This window comes from Sarcophilus harrisii, chromosome 1, assembly GCF_902635505.1.
Source record: "Sarcophilus harrisii chromosome 1, mSarHar1.11, whole genome shotgun sequence".
NCBI classification, from domain to species: Eukaryota; Metazoa; Chordata; class Mammalia; order Dasyuromorphia; family Dasyuridae; genus Sarcophilus; species Sarcophilus harrisii.
In genome coordinates this window covers 8,000,833-8,017,907 of record NC_045426.1, presented here as the reverse complement: position 1 = coordinate 8,017,907, position 17,075 = coordinate 8,000,833, and the positions used below count along the sequence as shown (strand labels likewise).

The 17,075-nt window shown below is 51.7% G+C and overlaps 1 protein-coding gene across 3 annotated transcripts in view; it reads right to left on the bottom strand.

The window, feature by feature from the left end:
- VPS41 (VPS41 subunit of HOPS complex) overlaps window positions 1-17,075 on the bottom strand; it is a 153,439-nt gene that overhangs the window by 13,289 nt on the left and 123,075 nt on the right. For all 3 annotated transcript variants that reach the window (XM_031951910.1, XM_031951907.1, XM_031951898.1), the window contains 8 exons: window positions 16,592-16,653; window positions 15,495-15,576; window positions 9,755-9,847; window positions 8,482-8,609; window positions 7,529-7,673; window positions 7,086-7,127; window positions 6,896-6,946; window positions 5,513-5,650 (listed from right to left, as the gene is read on the bottom strand). In XM_031951910.1, coding sequence (XP_031807770.1) covers window positions 5,513-5,650; window positions 6,896-6,946; window positions 7,086-7,127; window positions 7,529-7,673; window positions 8,482-8,609; window positions 9,755-9,847; window positions 15,495-15,576; window positions 16,592-16,653 — 741 coding nt within the window. The remainder of the gene's footprint in view (window positions 1-5,512; window positions 5,651-6,895; window positions 6,947-7,085; window positions 7,128-7,528; window positions 7,674-8,481; window positions 8,610-9,754; window positions 9,848-15,494; window positions 15,577-16,591; window positions 16,654-17,075) is intronic.

Below are 17,075 nucleotides of genomic sequence, written 5' to 3'. Positions count from 1 at the left end.
GACATGGAAATGGAGCTTGAGAGAGGGGTCGGGGCTGGAGAAGACCCTAGGCCTCCTGGGCAGAAGATCAGTCAGAGGACTGAGGACGGAGGAGTCACTGAGAACCTGCAGTAGGAAGGGAAGGCCGAGGAGAGAGTGTCACCGAAAGGCTCAGGAAGAGGCGTCAAGAGAAGAGTCTGAAGGCCAGAAGGGACCCCGTGTTGCTCGTGCTGCTCAGGGTCACACTGTCACGAGGGCACAAGGTGGGCTGCACGGCAAGGTCCCGAGAAGCCGGGGTCCCCTACCCCATCCTAGAGACAGCAGTGCAGGTGAACGTGAACGCTCTGGTTCTCCCCTGGAGCTCTTTCCTTTGGCCCGGGTCTGAGTGAGTCCCTGTGGGAACTCACCGGAGAAGGCACCAGCCCTCCCCCCCGCTCCTGGCTGGGCACAGTTGGGGTTTGCAGACCCTCAGCTCGAGCAGGCCAGAAGCTGCCCTAGGACAGTTCCCCGGGCTGTGCCCGTGCCCTCAGGAAGGGAACCCCAGAAGAGCTGCCCTCCAGGGCTCCCCATCATGTCTATTACTCCTCTTGTGCTTGTTTCCTCTTGACTTGCCTTCCTAGAAGTCCGAGCCGGCTGAACGATGCTGAGGATCCTGACCCTGAAGCCAGGCTCGATGCCCCCTCCAGCCCCTTATTATCAGGGAAATGAGCCGACATGGAGCTGAAGGCTTCTTAAAAGCCCCTGTGGTTTCCAAGATTAAAACCCTGTCAGTCAGGAAACGTCATGGAGCGCTTTCTGCAGATGTGTGGAGATAATCGTGACCCTCAAAGGGTCCACAGGCCAGTGGGGGAGGCAACAAGCAAACATGTGTCCAAAGCCACAGCGGAGGGGATGATAAGGAAACGATCCTTTCTTCAGAAGGGGGTTGGGGGCGGGGGGAGGTGGACCTGAAGGAAGCCAGGGATGTCTGGAGGTGGAGAGCCACGGGCGACAGCCTGAGAGAGGGAGGGTCTGCTCTGGGGAGCACCAGAGGCACGGTCCTTGGACAGAGGGGTGTAGGGGGGGAGGGCTATGAAGGGCTCTGCACGCCAAACTGGACCGTCCAGAGCCGCCCTGGAGCTTACTGAGTGGGCTGGGGAACGTGATTAGTCTGAGCTGTTAGGGAATCATTTTAGTGGCTGGATGATGGACCAGAATGGGGAGAGACTCCAGGAGGGCAGAGGCCCCAGCGGCTCCTGCGGTGGTCAGGCAGGGAGGGGCAAGGGCCTAGGGCATAGGAGAAGAAGAAGTGTGTTCGAGAGACATGGCAAAGGTGAGGTGCCAGGCGGGGCTTCGGGGGCTAAGAGGGAGTGAGGGATCAGGGTGATTCTCCGGTTGGGAGTCTGAAGGCCTGGGAGGGGGAGGAGGGTACCCTCCACTGTGGGTGTTCTTTTTCCAAAACACAGCCAGGTGATAAAAGAGTTCAGATCTTTTATTGTGTCCTTCAATATAGCCCGGTTAGTCCAGAGGCCTATCTCTCTGCTTGGTTCTAAGAGCTCCACCTGAATGTCTCCAAATCCAAAAGTTTGTCCTTCCAACTCCAGCCAGCACCAAGGTACAATACCTTAACAATGTCTTAACACTTTGTAAAGATTCCAACACTCCACAGAAAGAGGAGGAGTAGCAGGGGAGGACTCAGGAGGAAAGAGAACGAATTCTCTTCTGGATAAGAAGTCTATTAGACATCCGGTCTGGGAAGTCTGGAAGGCTGCAGATGTGAGAGCAGGGGCAGCAGAGGTGGATGAGAGAAAGCTCAGGGTGAACACAGGTATGGAATCCATGGACACCATGGAGATCTGCCAGGAAGCCGAATAAGGAGAGAAGAAGACCCAGGATAGAGTCCTGAGGATGCCCACGATTAGGAGGAAGAGGAGCCAGAGGGCTCAGAGGAGAACCGGGGAGGCGGGAAGAGAGCGGGCTCAGCAGAGAGCCCTTCCTGGGTGGGGGCCACCACCAGGACCCAGGGGATGGCCCACGAGGTTGCAGGCCGGCCCCAGCTGTGACAGCACTTTCAGCCATCTCTCATTTCTACTCTCAGGTTAAAGAAAGCTCCTCAGGAAGTCCAGGAGGAAATGCTGCCAGGAAGATCAAAAGAGGCGCAGGTTTCCTTGTGGTGGGGGGCCAGGGGCCGAACTCATGAGGGATTGGGGCAAGTGAGAAGAGGGGGAAAAGTAACGGAGAAAGGGCAAGGCCCAAACGCACCGCCTGCTGCCCAACTTCCCTTCTTATTCCCAAGCAGGAGAGGATCCAGTGAGCTCCAGGAAGCATCCACAGGCCTGGTCTGGTGGGCCCCGCTCTAGACCTTCTGCTTTAGCCACTAAAAGCCCACCAGGGCGACCCCAGGCCTTGAAAACACTAGCCACGGGCTACCACGCTGGGAGGACGGGTGCAGCAGGACCCGTCTATGGCCGAGGGCCAGCCTGGCTAAGCCAGGGGGTAGCCCCTCGCCAGGCTGACTTTTTGTCCGACAGCTTGTGAGGGACCATGGGCCACATTGGTGGACAAAATCACCTTTCCCTGTGGGAATAAAGCTGTTTTCCTCTTGGAATTAACAGGAGCCCCAAGCTCCCCAGAATTCTCCCTTCCTAATTCAGGCATTTAGGTGAACTCTAGTGAATCCAGGTTTACACCCTGCTTTACTTATTCTGAGGCACGCATTTATCAAAGCCGAAAAGTTTTCCCTCCTGCTTTGAACATCAAGTTGAAGAAAGTCAGTTTGTAAGATTTCCATTCTCTCTCCTGAGACCTTTATTCCTTAGAGCAAATGAAGGAAAAGCTCCGAGACCTAAACGACCACAAGCTATTTCAAAATAATTAAATCCCTTTTGAAACCTGACACATTATTTCTCCCCCTTGTAATCCTACACTTTTGGGGGTGGGAGGATGTGTTTTCAGGAACTGCACAGACTGTAATTGCCTTTAAACATCAGGCCTCCTTTCAAAAGGCAGCTGAAGAACTGAGAAATAGCTTAAGAGCTTTTCCATGTTGTGATTTAAGGGGGCTAATGATTTGTGACCTTACGCTCTGGGCTTGAATGTTTTCAAAAGACTTTTGATGAAGGAGACGCCGTGCTCTAGACTATGTAACTTTACTCCCGGATGGGCAGTTTACCTGGGGGGAAATAAAGGAACCCAGCACAAAGGCTGGTCTGGTTTTTCAGCATCATCTTTCAACCTGTTCTCAGCTTCTAATTCAGTTATCCTCCCGGCCGACCCCTTTACAAGCATCCATCTGGAAGCAGCTTCCCAGTGGGGCCATCACCCCGTCACCTTGAAGGAGAACAGGCTAAGTTGTGAAGGCCCCGGGTTCTCGGGCAGTGATGCTGCTGAGTGTGAGGGTGCCAGGAGATCTCCATGGGCTCCCGAGCCCTCCGGTTTCCTTCTTTCACTGACAATTTCCCCAAAATAAAGAGGTCTCGCCCTTCTCCCCACACAGACGCAGTTTTCAAAAGGCCCAATTTCATGTGGGATTTCTGCTCCAAGTCAGTGACTGGCTCCCGACTGCTCCTGGACCTGACCCACGTGCCATCTTCTTCAGCCTTGGGTGTCTCTCCCTCTGCCAGAAGACCGAGATCTGGCTTCGAGTCCTGGATCGGCAAATCTCTCATTTGGTCCTGGGTGTCTGAGCTTTTGGGAGCCATTTTCAATGTCATGAGGGACAGGACTCATCAGAAGCAAATCTATCACGGGCACAGAATGATGTGTTTGCTCAGCCTGGCAAATTGTGGCCCGAACCATCCACTCCACTAGTTGGGTGGGAGAGAAAATGGATTTTTCACTTTCCCAACAACCTCGTTAGGATATGGTAACGTGTGAATTTCCATTCCTTTTTTAATAAGAAAGAAGCTTAACAGAAGAATTGGGAGCTAATAAGCCATCCCCATCTCCTCTAAAACCACAAGGTGAGTATAAATGGGCCTCATCTCTAAGTTACAAACAAGGGCATCCACCTTTCCTACCTCAAGGACACAACAGCAGCTTATTCTAGCAAAGCCTCTGTGAGTTACGATGCAAACGTCCATTCAGGGACTTTTAATGATATGAGTTTCCCGACTCCACACAAGGAACAGCCTCCTGGCGGCTGCTATCGCCTGTGAAGATTTCTGGGTACAGCGCACAGGGAACCCAAGGCTGGTCTGCATTTGAGGGGCCGAGCCCGCAGCCCCTGGAAGTTGGAGTCCAGCCTGTTGGGCCTTTGGCCGTCACAGAGCTCAGCCGAGGCAAGGGCAGCAACCGGAAAACTGCAGAAAGCAGCCGACTTTCCACAAAATGTGCACAGCCTGGACGGGACTCTGACCAAAGCTGTGGCTGGGAAGCCCGCGGGCCTGCAGGCAGAGCGCAGGGGCTCCCCAAGAGTGAGACTGGGCATCATCCATCGGGACACGATTTAAGAACAATACGGGGAGGTTGGGGGGGAGGGCGGTGATGCCATCTAGAGGAAGAGGGGAAGTATCGGCGGGAGAAAACATGAATTTTGTTGGGAGCTCACTGAATTTCACACATCTACAGAATGTCCAGTTATTGCTGTCATGGAGCCACGAGACAGGAGGTCAGGAGGGGGATTAGGGCTGGATAAAGTCAGGAATCACTGACACAGAGACAACAACTGAATTCATGGAAACAAGATTACTAAGCAAAAGAGCAAAAACGGAAAAAAAAAAAAAAAAAGAGGGTCGGGAGCGACCGTCCACAGGCATGAGGTGGGTGAAGATCAGTGAAGGAAGTCCAGGCTTGGAGGAAAACCAGGAGAGGGAAATGCCACGAAGCGCGCCCAGGGGACGTGGCTGCCGACAGTGGCCGAGGCTGCCAAGGACAGAGACAGAGTGAAAATCAGAGGTGCTGGCCAGAGAGAGCGTGCGATTTTCAGTGCTCTGTCCCCAGTGCATAGGACCTTGTGTATATCAAGGCAATCAAGTAATATGTGAAGAGGGGAGGGAAGAAGGAAGGAGAAAAGGAGAGAAGCAGGGAGGAGACAAGGTGGAGAGGAGGAGGAAAGGAGGGAAAGGAAAGAAGAAAAGGAAGAAGGAAGGAAGGAGGAAAGTAGAGAGGAGGAAGGAGGGAAGGAAAGGAGGGAAAGGAGAGAGGGAAAGAAGGAAGAAAGGAGAGAAGGAAAGAAGGAGGGAAAGAAGAAAGGAAGGAGGGAAGGAAGAGACAGAGGGAGGGAGAGAAGGAGCAGCAGACTCCCCGAATCTGACTTCAGTTGGACAAACGTGACGTTGTATCCTGCCTGGGGACCTGGGATTAGCACACCGATTCTGACTTGGCTTCCTCCTCGTTGGGTCGATTTCTCCCCAGAGCTTCACCTCAGGGTTGTATCCAAGCCTGGCCCAGCCCCGGATACCTGATGGCTCCTTCGGCTTGAGCCCCAGGAACCCCACTTATTGCAGGGGTTCAGGGAGGCCCACTAAGGGTCTCCCTCAGAGAGAGGCTCCAGCTCTGGCCCAGGCCGGGCGGGCAGCGGCCACGTCGGAGGTGTGGGGAGCCGGCCACTTACCTTTTCCAGAGGGCAGTGGGTGCTGTCTCGCAGAAAGGGCAGCAGGTTGGGGCGATCGTATTCGGCATAAAGGCTGATCTGCTTCTCGTGGAAGCGCTGGCCCTTGTGATGGTCCCTCTTGAAAAGCTTGTGCAGATACTGAAAGGAACAGGGGACAAGGGCACCCAGATTAGTGGGGGGGAGGAGGCGGGGGCGGGGGCAGCCAGGCTGTGCACCTCCTCCCAGCTCTCTCCTGAAAGACCCTGACACGGCCCCCTTCAAAGACCTGGCTGTGACTCGGGCCCCAAGGGCCACAGGGAGGAGGGGTCTAGGAAGCACCAGCCCAAGGGCTGGGCTGGGAATTAGAAGGTCAGCTTCAGATCCTGGCTCTGGCCTGCCCTTGAACTTGTCTTGGACAAGTCCCTGAGACCCTCCTGCACCAGATGGGGGTCCCCGCGGAGCCCCTTCTCACTCCTGGGCCCCAGGCCCCAGTGATGAGAGTGGAGGCTATTTCAGAAGCTGGAATACAAAGGCACAGCCGGGGGTCAGGTCGGCCTGGGACGCAGGGCTCCCACCAGCTCCTGGCAGCTGAGCTGAGCGAGGATGGAGCGAGCCCACGGGGATTTTCCACCAGCTTTCCAGGCTCTCCACCCTTTTCACCTACAGATTGGATACTCACACCTGGCTCTCAGCAGGACGGGGCAGCAGCACATTTCCCCCAAATCTGCACAAGGCTCCAAGGTGAGCCCCGACCCCGAGACTCCCGGCTGCACAGCGGGTCCAGAAGAGCTCAAGCCAAGCAGCTTGGAGCCATCCTGCCAAGGGACTCACCACCTGTGGCTACTCCTGCATCCTGGGCAGATGCTCTGCCCTCAATGACCAAGGGCCGAGCCTCACGGTGGCCACACTCACTTCTGGCAATAGCCAAAAGGATGAAAAAGGAGGGGAACGGGGCTCCGGGCTTATAGGAGAGCCACAGACCCGCTCCAGGGAAGGTGGGCCCGGCTCGGGCCAGTGTGAATGGGAGGGTGCGGGCACGGGGCAGGTCTGGGGACCACAGGGCACACAGAAGCCTCTCCTCCCTGCGAGTCAGGCTTCGCTGAGCCAGCATCCGAGACACGTGGCCAGAGGGAAGATCTCATGGCTGACAGGGATTAAATGAGGGCGAAGGAACCACATGGAAGCCATCTCATTGTCAGCACCAGGAGATGCCAAAGGAGCTTCCTTTTTCTCTGCCAAGATACTGGCAGTGGGGGAACCTCTGGGTATATGCCCACCCTGCCGTGCTCCAGGGCCTCAGGGTGACCATGGGCACGTGCCCACTGTCTACACGCTAGAGCTCTCACCCGGGGAAGCCAAGGCTGGTCTGGCCGAGGCCTCCAAAAGGAAGGGCGGGGGACTCACCACGTGCTGCAGCTCCGGCCTGTTTTCCAGCTCCTCCACAACCTTTTTTATCTGCAGAGAAATGAAAGCAATGGCGGGTGCCCGGGGACACAGGGCCCCCAAGCCCTGAGAGGGGCCGGCTGTCCCCGCGGGCTCAGATCCCTGCACCCCCCGGCTCTGGGGCCGACGTGTGAAACATTCCCAAGCTCACCGAAATCTTGTCTTCGTTGTCGAGAAGCATGTCCACGGCTTTCTGAAACAGAGAGGGGCGCGGCGGGGCCGGCACACAGGGCCCCAGGGGCTCGAGTGAGCACATGCCGGCCCCGGGAACGGCGAACGGTCTCCCCCCCTCCGCAGGACACCCTCCCTCTCCTAACGTCGGCAGGAGGAGGCCCAGAGGCCAGAGCTGTGCCCTGCGTCCGTGGGGGTGCCCGCTCTCCCGGCCTCTCCGAGGGCGCCCTTCCTGCCTTCCCGCCCCATTCCTCGGGACACACTGGTGAGTGCGGCTGCCCAAAGGGGCCTTTCTGCCTCCTGGCCTCCGAGACACCTGGGCCGATGGGCCCTCTCAGGCCCGGGGGCTCCCAGCACAGATAAGCCCCCCTCCTCCCCACAGCATGGCGGCCACAAGATGGCGCTCCAGGGGCAAACGCACACCTCAGCATCAAAGTCCATGAGCAGCACGATCTTGTCCTGGATGGAGCTGAAGAGGTTGTGCTTGTGGATCAGCTGGAAGACGTCCTTGTGGCGCAGCGTCAGGTAGATCTGCAGGGCCTGGCCGTAGCTCTTGTCGTACGTGTACCTAGGAACAAGGCCAGGCCTCCGGTCAGTCGGGCCGGACCGGGGGCCGCCGGGGAGCTCACGCTCTCTCTGGGGAGGCACCAGTGCCAGCAGGAGGAGACCCCGCACCGAGACTTCCGGGACGCAGGCCCTTGGTGTCGGGTGGGCCGCCGGAAAGGCCTCGGGGAGCCTCGGAACTGAAGTCAGGACAAAATCTGGGGCTTCAGGCCTGAGGGAGGGCCAGTGTGGAGGCCCAGGGCAAGGTCTGGGACAGGGGTGCCACCTGACACCTGAGTAGAGCAAAGGAGGCCAGAGGCAGGGGGCTGCTGGGGCTCCAGGGGAGAGGGCAGAGGGACCACACGGCAAGACAGCTCAAGGTCGTCCCGACTCCCAAGCGCAGGGAAGAGATGGCCTGCCTCAGGGATGAATGGGAGAACAGTGGCAGGAGGGAGAATGGGCTGAGGTCAGACACGGCCTGAGGGGGCTGGGGTGTGCCGAGTCATCCCTGGGTGTCCCCTCTGGGCTCCCAGCCCCCCGAGTCCAGAACCTCCCAGATGGGAGGAGGCATGACAGTGACCTAAGCCTGGCCCCCAAAAGTGACCCTTAGACCACAGCAGCCCTGATCCCCCCAGAGATGCCCCAGAACAACTGAGGCTAGAATGTGGCTAATTAAAATCAGCTTTGCTCCCCTGGCAGGGCAAGCAGGAGCCCGCTGGCAGCCCCAGTTTCACACTTAACATGGCAGCCACTAAACATTCAGGCAGGCGGGTGCTGCGTGAGGCGATAGGACATAAGGAGGGAGCCCAAGCCCGAGCCCAGGGGGCACTCACAGCTCAGCCAGCGTCTGCAGCAGGGTCCGGTTCTGAGGCTCCTTCTTGAGGTGGTCCCGAACGGCCTGCACGATGACCGAGTTGTTGTAGAGGTCCCCGGGCCACTCCCGGATCAGCGTGGCAAAGCCCTGTGGGAAGAGAGGCGCCGGGCAAAGCCCTTCATAAGCTGCAGCCCTTCCCCCGCCCAGTCTCAGCCCCTTGGCCACCTTCAGGCTCAGTCTCTTCTGGTGTTTGGCCCCAGTCTGTTCCCACCAGGCTGCTCTGCCCTCGGGTTTGTCAAACTGTGGGTGAGCCAAGGGGCTGGTGTGCCAGCCTTCTCCTCACACAGGGAACCTCAAAGGGAAGGGAGCTCAGGTGAACTGGGGACGTGTTAGAAAAACACCTGAGGCAGCTCTTTTCTCAGGGGATGCCCATCAAAGGCAGAGGCTGAATAAGCTGTGAAGTGTGAGGGTGATGGGATGTTGTTGTTCTGTGGGAAATGACGCTCTCAGGAGAACCTCCAAAGTCTCCATTGGCTCACAGGAAACGAGACGCTCTGCACAAAGTAAGGGCAGTGCCGTGGGACGGTCAGCTGGGAATGAGCTCGCGGCTCCCAGAAATACCGCGATCCAGGGCTGCGCTGAAGGACTTGGGATGGAAAATCCTACCCACACCCAGAGAAAGAACTGACTGTGTCTCAACACAGACTGAAGCATACTCTTTCTTTACTTTATTTTTCTTGAGGGCTTTCTTTTGGGGGGAGATCTATGTTTTCTTTTGCAACATGACTTTTTGTTTTTGTTTTTATCCCTGAGGCAGTTGGGGTTAAGTGACTTGCCCAGGGTCCCACAGATAGGAAGTGTGAAGTGTCTGGGGTCAGATTTGAACTGACTTCAGGGCTGGTGCTCTATGCACTGCGTCCCCTCGCTGCCCTGCAACATGACTTTTATGGAAATGTTTTGCCTGACTTTCCATGTGTCTTCTTAAGGTGGAAGGAAGGAGGAGGCAAAGGATCTGGTTCTCAAAAGTTTTGAAAACAACTGTTATAAAAACTGTTTTACATGGAACTGGGAAAACTACAATAATAGATTTTAAAAAAAGACAACTGTTTCAGGCTGTTTCAATTCAGCTTTCACTAGACAAGGCTCTGGGCAAGCTATGGGAGTTCCAAGGTCAAAGACTGTCCTTTACTTTCAAGACAGCACCAAAAAGTGAGAAAATGAGCGAGTCATTAGCTGGACAGTCAGGCAGGTTTTTAAAGAGGAAACAAAAGGACTGTGTTAAGTTCTGGTACCTCATAATCACTCTCCAAAAACTCGTGCAGGATCATTTCGTAGATGAGAGGCTTCAGAATGGGATCCCCCCTTGGCAAATACGGGCTGATCGCCTGGAGGACCAAAAAGATAGGAAACGAGGGTCAAAGCAAACAGAAACAAATCTCAACTTTTCACATCAGTCATACGACATTTAACTTCTTGGATTCAGAGCTCAAGGCACCAAGTAAGTGGAAAAAGCTTCATGTTTTCTCTGGAGGTGTCAGGGGTCCTGTGGCTGGACCATCTGCAGATAATGACACTGTGCTATCAAGATCACCTCTGGGAAGAGAACCGTGACCTCTCCAAAGAGCTGGGCCTCCCGTGGGCGATGATCAGGGCACAGAGTCAGAGGAATAGCCTTGAGAAATCGGCAATCACAGTAAAAGGCTACAGAGCCTGGATTCATATATACTGGCAACCAAAGAACCAAGCCTGTGGCCAAAAACATCATATCCAGCAAAATTATCCATAATACTGAATGAAAAAAATGGACACTCAACAAACTTGCACATCTTGAGGACTTTCTTTCAACCAAACTCAAACTCAATAGAAAATTTAACATATAAGAGGCAATATTAAAGATCAGTTTCAAGGAACTTAACATGGACAAATTGTTTTTATATAGATATGTTTAAGATTTGATGTTAGCAACTGGGTAGCTCAAAAGAAAGATTGGGGAAGAGATGAATATGACCTGACTCTAAAAAGCAAAACTGCCCGGGAAAACTACGTTATACACATGAGGTGCAGAGCAAGAATAAATACAGAGGCATTGGGGGGGAGGGAGGAGGACCTACTCCTAGAGGGAATGGGTTAAATGGGCAACATGACACATATAGCACAAAGGGTAAAGCCCCCTCCAAAATCTATAAAGAAATAAAGGAAGAAGGAGGCAGAGGGGGAAGCAAAAGGTGGAGGAAGAAGACAAGGGAAGGTGAGGGGTGGGTGGGTGAGGGGAGGTTAAGTGATAGCCAGGCAAGTTATAGAACAGAATTAAAGCAGAAGTATGAGCAAGAATAGGAAAGTAGAGATATACACAAATACAACAAGGATCAGAAGTAGAATTTCTTAAGGAAAAAAAAGTATAACTAGTAGTCACTGATCTTAGGCAAAGTCAAACTTAAAAGATTCAATAAAGAGAAAAATCTACATTGCATGTCAACCATACTAATATTGGTTTAGATGCATGTTTACATATGGGTAAATGCCCATCTACATACATACATACATACATACACACACGTGTGAGTGTATGTAGTTATATATGTGCATGTTGCTGTATGTAAAATATATGTGTGCATGTGTGTTGTAATGTGTGTATGTAATATCTATATATGTAAATGTATTTGTGTTTAACCATAAACATTCTTGGGAAAGTTGGGAGGGAGGCATGAAAGGGGAAAAAAAAGGAATTAAGTTAAAAAATTGCAGCAGAGAACAAAAGAACAACCTAAAAGGAAGCGATGAAAAGATGGACCCTCGTGAAGATCATTTCTTCTACCACTGTACATCCTTTTTTTGAACTAGTAGTTGATTGTTATGAATTTTGACATGACAATGCTCTGTTCTGTTCTATTTTCCTTTTCTGTTTTTCTTAAAACATTAAAAAGCAAGAACCAGCAGGGCAAGATGAGTCTGCCATGAAGAGAAGATGGACAGCCAGCCGCTGCCTTGCTTTGCATTTCAGGGGCAGAGAGAAGGCCGGTGGGCTGCCTGGACGCTCAGGAAGGGTTCTCTGGTGGACGTGGCCAAGAACCACTCAGGTGGGTTGTGACCCGTGTACCTGGGGGACCCTCCCACGAATGTGGTCACCACTTTGCTCTGCTGGTGAGTGTGAAGGATAAGTGTGACTATGGTGAGTGTGAACAGGTGCATCCTCCAGGGACCAATCTTGTGACGAGCAGAAGCTCTTCACCGAGTTGGGCTGACCTTTGTTCAGCAAACAGCCCCCTTCCTGCCAGGTTAGTGGGTCAAACATTTTCCCTTTGGGAGGACCCTCCAGACTTAGTGTTTGGTCCAAATGTGTGCCATTCTCAGGGTCATTTACACTCTTGATCCTCTTTGTTCTATGAGAATTCCTAGGTCTTCAAAAGGTCCAAACTGCTGGGGACCCAAAAGGTGTGGGAGGGGAGTGCAAGTAATCAGCACCCTATTACTCGCTAAGACATAATGGCAGTGGAAAAGACATCATTAAGGATACCCTGGATTGGAAATGGAGCGGGGCCAGTCACAGAGCAATGGGACAGACGGATGGCACCTTGGTATGACCATTCAGGGAATGTGAAGAGGGCCAGACCAGCCTCTGGTGTCTGGACAAATGCTCAACAGAGGGCTGATGGAAGGACCCAGGCCCATCCCACAGAAGAGGGCCTCCGCCAGCGAAGGAGGTGCCATCCCTGCCAGAATCCCAGCTCCGTTAGAGCAGCAGATAAGATTCCAGCGGCCACAGGCAGATTCCAAGGACCAACAGAAGGAAATCCAGAATTCTGGGAAAGGCATATTCTGCAGTTGGGGACTCTCTTACACCTTCTAAAGTTTCCTGTAACATGTCTAGGAAAGGATGCAAACCAGGCAAATAGCAAAACACTGGTTGGAACCAAGCAGTCAAACTTGTCTCATCGTTTGGCCATCGACAAAAGGAGAAGCGCAGCCCACGAGAAAGATGAAATGGGAAAGGGGTCCTCCAGCAAAAGTACAATATTTTGTATTTCACAGTCTGATGAATGGGACAGGCAGTAACAAAAATAAACATCACCTCTCTCAGCTCTAATATTGAAAGGCAAATGCCTCTCCTCCATTAAAAAGCACTTTCCAACTTCATGGGCAAATGTGCTCAGGCTTCTCACTGGGCATAACCAAAATGAGGCCGTATACACACGCACTGTCAGTGTCTGAGATGGTTTAAAGGCACCGAACCAGGAAAAATCCTGATAAAAGACAGCATTCCACTCCCACTGGCGTGACTCTTAAAGAAAGCCATTTCTAAAACTGTTAGTAGGAAAATACCTTCAACCCTGAAGAAAATCAAATGGCTCAAAATCAACTGCGCCATACACTGGAAAGATCTTCATATGCCCTTTTGGGATTATTGAGTTTAAATAGACATAAAGCTGTTGGGGTGGGGAGGGAATGAAGGAGGGGGGGGAAAGAAGAGGAACAGACAAAGGAGACAATGAGAGAAGGAATGAGAAAGGGAGAGAAGGGAGGAACAGAGGGGGGGCAGAAGGAAGAAGAAGAGAAGGAGAAAGGGGAAAGAGAAACAGAGAGAGTGAGAGACTTGAAAGATTCAGAGAAAAAGAGAGAGACAGAGGGAAGGATGGAGAGAGAAAGAGGAGGAGGAAAAGACATGGAAGAGAAGGAGGGATATTAAGAAAGAAAAAAGAAGGGTTAGTAACTGGCAATGAATTCCAAGTTGCCAACAGTTATCCCAACATATCCACCGACAGAAAGGATCAGAGTAGCTTTCCCCAGTAACGGTACTGGCTTCTTTGCTAATAATGAAATTGCACAGAAGCAGCCACCATCTTCCCCTTTTCTTTTGGTAATCATTCCCCCAGGGTTGTGAGCTCACAGGGAGAGTGCAGCTTCCCTCAGCAGATGCTGCTACCTCCCCCCTGCCTCTTGTGCAATTTTCACCCCTTTCTTCCCAAAGGCTGTCCACAAGGGATTCACCCAAAGTCCTGGACAGTCCCCTAGGTCTGGGAAGCCCCCAGCTGCCCATCTGCTTCCCTTTCCCCTCTACCTGAGACATTTCCTTTTCCCTGTGATCTCCCTTAGGCTATCTCATTATTGCCAACAGACACCACTGAAGTCTGGAAGCCATGTGTTTTTCTTGTAGAGCCCACATTTGCACCTGAAATGCCATTTCCTGCTCCCCATTCTGCCCTCCTGGGATCAAGCATAAATCTCACTCCTTTTCTATAGAAGAGCCTCCAGGATTTGCATATAGACTCATTTCCCTTTTCTAGTCTGAACAAGAGTCTGCTTTTCCAGGCTAACCAAACCTAATTCCTTCAGCACATGCACAGATGGCCGATTTCCACTTTGCACACACTGAGTATTGTTCTTAAAATCTGCTGCCTGATCAATCAGCTGGCCCCTGATGAAGTTGCTACTTGCTGTGTGTCAGGCACTGAGGGGTCTAAGAGCCCAACAATCCAGTCTGGTCTCCCCAATCCTCGCTGTCAGTCAGTCTGTAGATGTAAATGTTTATAATATTTTGGGACATTACTATAGTCCTGAAAACCTCCCTGATTCTTCCTAATTTTTCAAAAAAATGATCCCTGTTAGTGGCTCAGGATGCAAGGACAGGGCCCTCCCTGGCCCTTTTACCATCTCCCTGATTATCTTGGGAATCAACTGCCAAGATCTTAGCTGTGTTTACTGTCCACTTTTCTGCCAAGGTTCTTCTCTTAGGGGGAGAAAGCCTGTGAAAGCTGAGCGGCTCTGCCTCCGGCACCCTTCCCGTTCCCCTTCTCTCCCATCTGGGGTTCCCATTTCTGGTGCTTTTTTCCCCAAACAGCTCCAAAAGCCCTTTCTGCAGGCTCAGAAGTCACCCATTATTTGACTGTTTCTGAACCTCTTCAAGCAGAACGGCGCAATGCTCTGATGCTCATCCCCTGCTGCCAGTCCTCACATGGCTGATGGCTTCCTGATGCTTCCCCACAAACCCTGGTGGAAAATCAGCTCTTTTCCTCCCGAGTAGCAGTGTTGCTCTATCTTCGGAACTCCATTCCTGAGAGATTTCCTTGGCTGTTGAGCCAGCTTGACATGATTACACCACGAGATCTTACTCCCACAGAAACCTTCTCCGAATGTTGGAGATCTGCTCTCCTAAACTGCTATCAGTCTGTGTCTGGCTGTCTTTTACTCTATCCTGAACTGGAAGATATGGTGGACACTTCCTCCCAGTGTTTCTGCTGCTTCTTGGCAATCACCTTCTCATTTTAGGTGGGATTCAAGTTCAGTATATCTGTCTCTTTGATCTCTCCTTCCACCGACGGAACAAGAGAATCATCGCCTGGGAAACTGCGTAGGGCTTTCACTAGTTGAGAGTCCAACTCGGCCTCTATGATAATTAGGAGCAAAGGCAGAGAGCTTCAGAGCTTTGGAAAGAGGAGTCAATGTGTTTGGGAACCCACGTCAAGCTTGGCCACCACGCCACCTGGCTTGGCCCAACTCCCAACCCACGAGAGGGCCGACAGCCTGTGCACCCACCCCGGCGCAAAGGGCAGAAGCATGAAGAAGTCCCGGTGGACAGTTCTAGTGGGTGCCTAGGACACGGACTCTCTTCTCCAGAACTGCCTGTATTAGAATGCAGTCCCATGGGAAATCTCCCTGCTTGAGGACACAAGCAGAAAGGATGGAGCGAATGCTGCCCCGACCCAATGCACAGAACCACAGGTAGGCCGTCCCTACAGAGCACCAGGGCTCCAGGAGGCTACGGATTCAGCCTCACTGAGCTCAATCAGGTTTCATTGGTTAGGAAACCCTCTCTACCAGCATAGACAGCACTGTTTCTGAAACCTTTGACTTGGGGACCAGGATGGGCGGCTCCTAAGGTTCACACACAAATGAGCATCGGCAGCACAGTGGGTATGGTGGAGAGAAGCCAGCCTCAGGGTTCAAATACATCTCTTTTCATCAGAGCCTACAGTCTCAAAAACTACAGCAGAAGGCGGCAGATGGGACAGAGAGTTGGAAATTCGTTCGACATACCTTAAGCTGTCCGATTTCTTTAAATTTGTAAACTTCATATTCCCAGAGAGCTGCATTTTTCCCAAGAACTTTCTGACATTTGCTGAGAATGAAAACATCACAGAAGGGAAAATAATGAAAGAACATGCACAGAATAACATGCACAGAATATGCAAAACAGCATTTTCCCTGTTTAAAAAGTTATGCTTTTACTCTTACTTACTTTAGGAATCCACATACATGCACATATATATAATTGTATACCTGTTTATCATATATATATACACATACATATATATTACATTTATGTATGTATACACACATGCAAATATATACTATGGACTACTTACATATGTGTGTGTGTACATACACAGAATCTTTATTACCCAATAGTTGTTTTCTCACTTTTGGAGACAGAAAAGATACATACACATGCATCCATTTATACACACACGTGTATATACCCACACATCACTTTGGTACTACTGACTCCATTTTTTAATAGTTTTTTGGGGGGGGGAATGCAAGGTCTAGGCCATTAATGTAATCCACTTGAAGGGATTTGATTAAGTGATTCCCAAACCACAGTTTATTTGTTTAATCCACTTCTTGCCATATGCTGGAAATTATATTAAATGAATTGGCCTGAGAAAATGATAATCCTATCAGTAGTTACCTGAAGAATGGAGTTAGACTGAGAAAAACTTTACTTCAAGTAATTTCTGAGCTCCTAAAAAAGTCTCAAAAGCAGAGCCCAGAGTTTTCTATCTTGTGACCAACCCCCTTATTCTCTCCCTTAGCCCAATAACCTGGCCACAGCAGCCAGGCTCTTGGGACTCTGCTGTCCATGGTACTGACCACTCCCTCACTTTGGACTGCCCCATTTCATTAGATCTCAGGCAGTTTTCCCTTTAACCAGTGTCAATTCTTTGGCAAGGATGATGCAGGTAGCGGCTACAAAATGTGTGTTCCTCCAAGAACCTTCTTTTCCTCCCTGAATCCTTATGGAGTCACAAATTAATAAAATCACACAGGGAAGAAATCGTCTCTAGTCTGTTTCTCCACCACGGTGGTGTCTCTGCCCGGGACGCCGCAGAAAACACCGGGAGCTTCCTTACCGGGCTGCCATGTCATGCTCTCCCTTCTCCACCAGGTGACTTATGTAGGCCAGACCGATATCCTGAGGAAGATAAACAGAGAGCCCGTGAGCCCTTGTTACAACTTCCAAGCACAGACAAACGAAGAGCATGCAATGTGTTAGGTTTTGGGGCCTTGCAGCAGCTTCACAGATTTGGGCCTAGAAGGGACCCTGGGATCATCTAATTCAATTTCCTCTCTTTAAAGATGAGGGAACTGAGGCCCAGAGAAGGGAAGTGGCCTATCAGGGCTCATCAGTGTCTGAGGTAGGACATGAATCCAAGCCGTCCTGACTCCCGGCCCAGTGCCCTAATCCTCATGGCTTATTTTATTTCTGAGATCTTCAGACCAACCACTCCAGCTCTTTCCCCTGGTATATCATTTCCTCAATTAGTCTCTTGCTTTCTGAGTTTGGTTCACACTGAAGATGTGGCTGATTTCCTGAATGAATACGAACAACCAAAG